This window comes from Amblyomma americanum, chromosome 1, assembly GCF_052857255.1.
Source record: "Amblyomma americanum isolate KBUSLIRL-KWMA chromosome 1, ASM5285725v1, whole genome shotgun sequence".
Taxonomy (NCBI): domain Eukaryota; kingdom Metazoa; phylum Arthropoda; class Arachnida; order Ixodida; family Ixodidae; genus Amblyomma; species Amblyomma americanum.
The window spans coordinates 62,739,183-62,748,573 of NC_135497.1; the positions used below are offsets into that span (position 1 = coordinate 62,739,183).

The 9,391-nt window shown below is 48.3% G+C and overlaps 1 protein-coding gene across 2 annotated transcripts; it reads left to right on the forward strand.

Moving 5' to 3' along the window:
* The first annotated feature begins 1,983 nt into the window (after positions 1–1,983).
* On the forward strand, positions 1,984–8,727 carry LOC144133101 (uncharacterized). 2 transcript variants are annotated; one of them, XM_077665964.1, is made up of 4 exons: positions 1,984–2,193; positions 3,833–3,851; positions 3,930–3,996; positions 7,786–8,727. In XM_077665964.1, exons 1-4 carry the CDS (start codon positions 2,029–2,031, stop codon positions 8,051–8,053), a joined length of 519 nt encoding a protein of 172 aa, XP_077522090.1. In that variant the 5' UTR covers positions 1,984–2,028; the 3' UTR covers positions 8,054–8,727. The 2 variants fall into 2 exon arrangements, with proteins under 2 accessions (XP_077522090.1, XP_077522085.1); XM_077665959.1 differs by having other exon boundaries at positions 3,833–3,996.
* Positions 8,728–9,391: the final 664 nt, after the last annotated feature.

Sequence of the window (9,391 nt, forward strand, 5' to 3'; positions counted from 1 at the left end):
AGTAGCCCGACGAAGATCGAGCTTGATGCTTGTTTTGGCAGAGAACGCGCGTACAGCCCTGCGGCTGAAGGCAATAAAAAATGTGGCAAAGGTCGCATTGCATGGCATGGTGGCGTTGCCACAACTCTGCGACGTGGTGAGTACACTTCCACACTTAAGCAATCTGCATAATGAAGTATTTGATGGAACACCGTCTGGCGAGGAGCGAAGATTGCTGAAGTAGCACATGTACGCCAGACAGCATTTGGGGAAAAGAAAACAAGATGTTTCGACGCCCGTACGGTTCCTTGAAAATTTGGGCAGTGTAAAGAGTCGATCACACTTGTCCAGAGCGCTCGAGAGGTGCCGTCCGGGGGAAGTAAGGCGACATTCTAAAGCAGGTATTCACTTTCTCTTATGCTTACGCTCGAGAGCAGCCCAATAGACACGTGAACTGCACAGGCATCAGCGCCTTAAACGCTAGCAAAGCAGTTGCGAAAAGATTTCACTTCATTTGCTCCGCAGCACTCCGCCCGAGCGCTCTAGACAAGAGTGATCGACTCTGTACGTTCAATATTTCTGAAACGCGTGCCGTCTGTGGAGTTTGTTTAGCTTGTCGTCCTCTAGTCTTTGTTCGATATAAGGTTCGAGCGCTGACTGGACGTGTAAACACGTGCAGCGAGTAATAAATATACTGTCGAGCTCACTTATAACAGCCGCTTCTAACGAACGTTCGCTTATTGCGAATAATGTTGATGCCGCCGTCAAGACAAGTATTAGGCCAATGGCAGTGCGTCTCAGACACAACGAACAACCAAGGCCGCTCAACTCGGTTACAGCGGCCAAGGAGGATGCGCACACTCCCCCCCCGCGGTCGAAAAACGCGCCTCCCGCTTCCCGCAGAGCGTGGAGGTTGGCCACCAAGAAAAAGCTATAAAAAGAGGGGAGGCGTATTCAATACTCACGAAGCTATACACTGTTTTCAAGATACTGCCTCAAGAATGCACGCCGGCCTTGAAGAGCAGTACCTTCGCCGGAGGAAAGCGCAAAAATCTTCGTGTTACCGACCTACGCCCGAGCATCGACAGCAGCAAACGGCAGCTGCGCTTTATCGTCGGCAGGTCTCGCAGATATTGGTCTGTTCAGAGGTATATACGTTTTGCACGCTACCGGCGCAACACAAAGGCCTGCTCCTTCTGGTAGAATTTTCTTGCCACCATTGTCCTCTATACCGCCAGAATAGGGGCATGCTTGTTGAGGCGGCTAGTAACGTTCAGGAAGCCCCCTCATGTTTCCTTTATTAACTAAAAAAAAAGCAGCACATATTGCTCAGTTGATCCCAGCTATTGATATGGAATATTTGCATACTTTTCTGAGCCGAGGCGCCCATTAGACCACCCGGTTTTCATGATTTTGTTCTTCTCTGTATTTTTTTGCGCTACGGACGGACGAGGTATGCCCGTAGCAAGGAAGCATCCTTTCATCAATATGTTAATTTCCTTCCACCAGTCATTATCACCAATGAAGCATCAACGCCTCTATAACGCGCGGTTTTAACGCGAACATATTGCGTTTCTTTTCTCTTACGACAGATGGCGCCACGACACAAACAGAGAGAATGAGTACACGCTTAAAGCCCCAACTCGATGAACACTTCCGAGGCGTACACGCGAAGCGCCTACGCGCCTAGCGGCGCGCCGCGACGGACGTCGAAAGCGGTGCGAATCTACATGGCCAGTTGCTGGCGCGCGCTTGTGCTCGCGTATCGCTCGCGCTGCCGTATCGTTGCTAGACTGCATAGGCTAAAATCGGCCGAAACTTTTCGACTGCCACTTGAAACGTTTAGCTTTTTAAAGCGGCAGGAGAAGTAAATCTATTTTAAACTGAATTGTAGTTTGCACAATAGGTTTTTATGCAAACGCGCACACATCGCCTCGCAGTTTTCTTCGGTGTTTAGCGTAATCTGCAGCACCATCGACATAGCATAGGTTGGATCCCAGTTCAGCTCTTCGGTACTGCGCTCCCCTCCAAGCATCATTATTTGCAATAATGCCAGCGATGTGTGCACGAAGACGAGTTTTACTGCTTGTGATAAGAACAGCACTTCAGCTCATTGTGAGGAGGAGGCAGGAGCGTCGCCAGCGGAGGAGGCACCGCTGGTGGGTTCGGCCCGTGTTCGTGGCGCGCAGGCAAGAAGGCCGATATCACCCTACGGTATGTATCTTCGTTTCATCTGTAAGTGTAAAAGGTCGGTGTAGAGTATTGAAAAGACATTTAGCGCAACAGTTCGGCGGCTTAGTGGTTAAAACATCCGACCCCTATGCCGTAGGCGCGCAGTTCGGTCGCCAGTGCCGCCGGGTACCCACTATGATACACTGGGTACAGAGATCCTTTTCCCCCTGGTCTGGTGGTAGGCTTCTCTGCATTAATCTGCTTGGAAAATGTGCCTTTGACTGCACCTTGTGCAAAGAAGAATGCTTTGTCCCGTGGGGCTATATCATCAATGGTTTGATTGCGTCTACACTGTGCAGTCACTTATAGGTCCCGTAACGACAGCGGACGTGATCTAGCTAACAGGTTAAAGCCACGCAACAGCAAATATTGCTACATTTTGTGGTACTGTGCGATGGTACGTGCGGACGGAATTCCAGCAGCAGGTACATTGTCGGCTGTGCACTGTGAGAAAGAAAAGTTCGCCGCTGTTGTTGCTGTGTCCAAAATGAACAGCAACTGCCACTCTGTGACAACGAACCCAGACTGAAACAAACATAACTGCTTGGATTTGAGGTGTAATGGTTAAGAAAAAAAAGCCAGCTACCAATACACCATCATACATGTTTTAATGTTCTGTAGTGGTGTCCACACATACCGTTAACATAAGAAGTGACATTCAACAGCGGGAGTGGGTGGGAGGGGTTAGTGCCAAAAAGGAATGGAGGCTTTGGTACAGGTGGAACTGCAGTGTCGGTAGTTGCTGTTTGATGGGACTAAAATAGCAGTCATGTTCCATCTGAACTGAATGCTAGGCACTTAGTGCATATATATATATATATACTCCCTGTCTTTCCCTCCTCCTCTTTATCTATCTATCTGAAAGCATTGAGTTCCACTTGGAGGCCAACTATCATCCACCGTTGAAGATGTGAAGCAACTCGGATGAAGTACGCTCCAAAGTTCTTCGTTGCCAACAGAGATACATAAAAAAGGCAAAGGAGTTTCACGTCAGCGTATTCGAACATTGGCAACTGACGAATAAGCGCGGTCTTCGAAAGTTGGGCTCCTCTCGGTGGTCTCTGGGGCCCATCGCTATTGCAAAATAGTGTCAGGAGAACCAAGGGGCATGAAAAATTGGCTGCTTCTGCACTGCTCGGGCAGAAGTGTAGTGCCTGCATCGCAGAGATGCAACTTTGAAATAATAAAGCTAGTGAGGCAGAAGGGCAGCACTGACATTGACAAGATGCAGCTTTGAAAAAACTTCAATAACTCAGCTGCATAAATAGTATGCACACGCTGTCAGGTCGTCAGGCCACAACTTTCACTTGTGCAATCAATGTCCCTTGAATGCTTCTTGTAGTGAAGAATTCAAGAAGTAAGCTCTCTCCAATCAGAAGAAACCTAGCATTTCAAGGCCCTTTGGACTTTAATAGCATCGTGATATCTCCACTGTGCGGCTGAAATGAAAATCTTTGACCCTGAAGACTTTTCACAGACACTGTACACAACAAGGCTGCTTCATTCAGTCACAGAAATCACCCACAATAGTTGTGCTGTAATAGCGCATCACCGTGTATTGCAGTCATGCTGTCTGGTTTTTACTTGTTCGCATAACAAACCACATATTTTCCCTCTACAGATGCGTCGCATGCGTGAAGGTGACCATGAATTTTTCCGAAAGTTTTTCCGGATGACTCCAGTGCTGTTTGACGAAGTGCTGGGATTTGTTTTGCCAGACCTCACACGGCAGCATGTTGTGAGAGAGCCCCTGGAGCCAGGCGAGCGACTGGCAATAGCATTGAGGTTTGTAAAGCTTGAGTTCTACATTCTGAGAAGAAGCATTTCGACACATAGTTGTGTGATAGTTTGGCGAAATGCACATGCTACCCTTTAAGCCTTGTAATGGTCCTCTCAAAAAATAAAAAATGAAAGGGCGAGAGAGACCGGAGAAGCTGTTGCTTACAGAGCTGAAACCAATTAAGGCAAACGAAACAGTGCTAAATGCTCAAAAACATTGTGAAAAATGCGAATAAAAAAAAAGAAGTCAGATAAAAGCAATAAGTCACAACTGGAGAAACCAGAACAAAAACAAAATGGTTAAGACGTGGCCAAAAGAGTAGGGAACCCCTAGCAATGCAGGTGCACAGCACAGGAAGGCCGGGTTGTAGCACCCGAGGACTTAAAAAGAAAAGAAAGCAAGCAAATGCAGCCAAGGACAGTCCGAATTTGATGAAAGTCAATAAAGCTAGTGAAAGCGATTTTGTGAGGCTTGCGCAACAGATTGACGCCTCATTACGCATAATATGCTTAGGCAATCAAAAGCACGGCCTCTGTTCTTTCTTTGGGGTAAAGGAATTGCCTATACTCATGAATCCCATAGCCTGTGTCAGGCACATAATCAAGCATATTGTCACGTAGTGGTGACGGCAGTCGAAGCAGCGATGAAGACGGACGAAAGGGTCTTCTAAAAGAACTGTTTATTGGGGCTGACTTGCACCCAAAATGGACTGAATCACTCGGCGGCGGAGAAGCGACAAGCGCGCTCGGCGGTCGTCGAACAGAATGCCCGCCGCAGTCGGCCGTGCTCAATTTAAAGCTGATAGCGAACATTCGAGATAAAGGGCGCAAAGTTACTAGAACAATCAGGAACAACGTAGAATCAGCTTTGCCTGGCTGCGATCAATCGAGATAAATCTAGTCGCGTCTTGCGTCGCAAACAAAGCGATAAGGTGGTCTCGCGGCAGATTTGAAAAACGAACAAACACTGCAAATATTGGCGGCATTACTCCCCTCTCAAAGAAGCATCGACCCGATGCATTAAAACAAATAATGCGACTAGTAAGGGGAAAAAACAGATCTTGCGAAAATAGAGCATGGAAATGCAGCGGCCTTTAGCGCGCATAATACGGCTTCAGACGGACTACATGGACAACTTCTGGTCGTACGCGGCGTCGCTGGGATGCAGTCATTGCGTCAGGGATGACTTCATAATCCAGTTCACCCAGCCGACGAAGAACCTTGTACGGGCCGAAATAGCGGCGCAAAAGCTTTTCACTCAATCCACGGCGGCGAATGGGCGTCCACACCCAGACTTGGTCTCCTGGCTTGTATTCCGCGTTGCGTCTTCGTAGGTTGTAGCGTCTGGCGTCGGACCGCTGCTGATCTTTGATCCGTAATCGGGCAAGCCTTCGAGCTTCTTCTGCGCGTTGAAGGTAGGCGGCAACGTCGACGTTCTCTTCTTCTGTTACGTTGGGCAGCATGGCGTCTAGCGTGGTCGTGGCATCCCTGCCATGGACGAGCCTAAAAGGCGTCATCTGGGTGGTCTCCTGCACTGCGGTGTTGTAGGCGAAGACGACGTAAGGCAGGATGACATCCCAGGTTTTATGTTCGGCATCGACATACATAGCGAGCATATCGGCGATGGTTTTGTTCAGGCGCTCGGTCAGTCCGTTGGTCTGCGGATGGTATGCAGTTGTCCTCCGGTGGCTGGTTTGGCTGTAGCGCAGGATGGCTTGCGTGAGTTCCGCCGTAAATGCTGTTCCTCTGTCCGTGATGAGCACATCGGGGGCGCCGTGTCGAAGAAGAATGCACTCCACGAAAAATTTGGCCACTTCTGCTGCTGTTCCGTTCGGTAGGGCTTTCGCCTCGGCGTAGCGGGTCAGGTAGTCGGTCGCTATGATGATCCACTTATTTCCAGATGTTGACGTTGGAAAAGGGCCAAGCAAGTCCATGCCAATCTGCTGAAAGGGTCTTGAGGGAGGTTCAATGGGGTTCAGAAATCCTGCTGGTCGTGTGGGAGGAGTCTTTCGTCGCTGACAATCTCGGCATGTTTTCACATAGTGTGCGACATCGGCAGACAGTCGGGGCCAGTAATACTTGTCTTGAATGCGGCGGAGGGTGCGAGTAAGCCCGAGATGTCCAGCTGTCGGCTCGTCGTGTGAAGCCTGTAGAACTTCGCGGAGACAAGTAGGTACAACAAGGAGGTAGGCTGTTTTGTTCGCTGTAAAGTTCTTCTTCACAAGGACCTCATTCTGCACACAGAAAGAAGACAGTCCTCGTTTGAATGAAGCGGGGGGTGAAGAAACCTTGCCTTCCAGGTACTCGATGAGGCCTTTTAGGTTGGGGTCCGAGCGTTGCTGCTGAGCAAAAGAGCTTGCGCTGATGGGTCCCAGGAAGGCGTCCTCATCGTCGTCCAGCGGCGGTGCATCTACAGGGGCTCGTGAGAGGCAATCGGCGTCAGTGTGCTTGCGTCCGGACTTGTAAACGACGGTGACGTCAAACTCCTGGAGACGCAGACTCCATCGAGCGAGTCGGCCAGAGGGATCCTTAAATTGGCAAGCCAGCTGAGCGCGTGGTGGTCGCTGACCACCTTGAACGGCCGTCCGTAGAGGTAGGGGCGGAATTTCGACGTAGCCCAGATGATGGCAAGGCACTCCTTCTCAGTGGTCGAATAGTTAGCCTCGGCCTTGGAAAGGGAACGGCTAGCGTATGCGATGACCTTCTCCAGCCCGTCACTTTTTTGAACGAGAACGGCGCCTAGTCCCACGCTGCTTGCGTCGGTATGAACTTCAGTATCGGCGTTTTCATCAAAATGCGCAAGGATCGATGGGGACTGTAAACGACGCTGAAGTTCCTTGAAGGCTTCTGCTTGCGGCGCTTCCCATTTAAACGGCACGTCTGCCTTCGTCAGTTGGGTCAGGGGCTCGGCGATGCGCGAAAAGGTTTTCACAAATCGTCGGTAATATGCGCATAGTCCGAGAAATCTGCGCACTGCTTTCTTATCGGCCGGCGGTTGAAACTGTTCAATAGCAGCTGTTTTCTGCGGGTCTGGGCGTACTTCTTCCTTGCTAACGATGTGGCCTAGAAACAGCAGCTCTTCGTAGGAAAAGTGGCATTTCTCTGCTTTCAAGGTTAGGCCAGACGACTTGATTGCGTCTAGTACTGTTCGAAGTCTTTTGAGGTGCTCTTCAAAGTTCGAGGCGAAGACAACGACGTCATCTAAATATACCAGACAAATTTGCCACTTCAGGCCTGCCAGCACTGTATCCATTACTCGCTGAAACGTCGCTGGTGCGGAGCAGAGACCAAACGGCATCACCTTGAACTCAAACAGCCCATCCGGAGTTATGAATGCTGTCTTCTCGCGATCTCTTTCGTCGACCTCAATTTGCCAGTAGCCGCTCTTGAGGTCCATCGATGATATATTCGGCAATATATTCCTGACCAAAATCTCTCGCGCATCGTAATTTCACACTGTGGCATAAATGTTACTATTTTGGTGTCACATTTTAAGCATATTCTAGAGCCAAAAGAAAGATGCCAAACAGTGCAACTTCATTCAAAAGTAAATTCATTAAAAACTTAAAGCAGCTTGACGCGCAGGTCAATCTGCTGATTCTTGTTCACGCGCTTCATCATTTTGGCCATTGAAAGACAAAATTGGTCGCACTTGTCATGTCCGTCACAGGTCTGCAGTGCATCTGCGAGTTTTCCGATGTGTTCAACCAGAGCATCATCAGCACATTCTCTTCTCCTCTTTCGCTTGTTCTGTCTAGGCGCTGATGACTGCAGCACTGATGCCTCTTGTTCCAGCAAGCCAACAGGTGCCTGGAGGGATGGCACCGACTGGCTCGACGCAGGTGACTCGTGGCGTGACGGCAGCGACTCGTGGCGTGATGGCAGTGGCTCGTCAGTCACCACCTCGTGCACGAGTGACGCCTGCGATGCGCAGACCAGGCGCCACTCCTCCAACTCAATGATGGTCTCTGATGGCTCTGGGGCACTGTTGTGCTGGTACGCCGGCGTACTGCTTGCCCCTGGCACTACATTTGGACCTGGCTCCCTTAATTGCTGCCTGTAGTTTCCTGACGTCCTGTATATGAGAGTGTACATGTATATATGCACCATGAAGTTGCGTGTTTCAAGTCACTTTTTGCAAGAATGTTTCGATATACGTTTAACGAGTGTTTTTACATTCATTCATCATTTTCAAGTCATGCAATGATATTTACAGAACGGACTTACTCTATTCTGGCTCATGACAGCTGTACATACTGTGGCATCCTCATATGCTGTTCCCTCGTGTGTCTTGCATACCATTTTTTGAGCATACTGTCTTGTATATCCTAGCTTTTTTGCATTTTTATCTTGTAAAGTCCTGTATACATTATTGTAAAATTTTTAAACTGCTCTAAGCCATTTGCCTACTTATGTGCCCAAATTTTTTGTTTCGTGCACTGCACCACTTCATCTTTTGGCTGCTTTTGCTACGCATTACTACTACTGACCTCTTCATGAAGACTACCATAATAGTAGTATAAAGGTGACAGTGTTTGTGCTACCCTCTGAGGTTTTGGTGAGCAGTTAATGCAACAAAAGTGCTGCCATTTTTCAACTGCTTGGTTGCAGGAAGACGTTCCTGTCAACTGGAAGTTATATGAAACAAAATCTGATAAATGTGAGCTACATATGCATAGTGGTGACCCAAAGAACTATGTGTGTGGAGTTGGTGCACATTGTATGGAAAATAAAATATGCAGGTTCATTGATTGCACTCAGTAGTTGTCTTACACATTAAGCATATTATGCAGCTCCTTGGCTTGTCTATACAGTATCTGTATAGCTGCAGGAAATCTGCACTTTAACGTGGCACTCCTGTCTGATTCATTAAGCAGTGAGTGTTTGAGTGAATAATGATGAACCACTGGTAACATTGCCTATGATCCTTAGCTTAGAAGTGTGAGGGTTCAGGCTAGTGGGTAATTCACGTGCCGTTCCATAGCGCGAAACAAGGAAGTAAAGAGCACTTGTGCCTTGGTCTCTTGTTTGGTGCCACGGAATCTCGCGTAGATCTTAGCTGTGACAGTGCACATGATAAAAAAACACATTTTATCTGCAATGCACAAAGCACATTGCAAACAGTGGTGTTCCTTTTGTACAAATAACGCGTCGAATTTTCCTACATGAATATGCATAAACATGGAACCTTCATGAGGCCTTTTGGGTGCACACGGTATGTTGAGCATTTGTGTTGGAGTCGCATAATAGATGTGCTAAATGCTTCCAGTCAGTGTAAAGCGGTGTTTTCTTTCAATGTGCAATATATTTTGTATGTTACGGTGCCATTTGCTGTGTTTCTTGGTCTTAACTCATATGCTAGTTCTTCATTTTAACAGTATTTCACTGTGAGGGCTTTGTA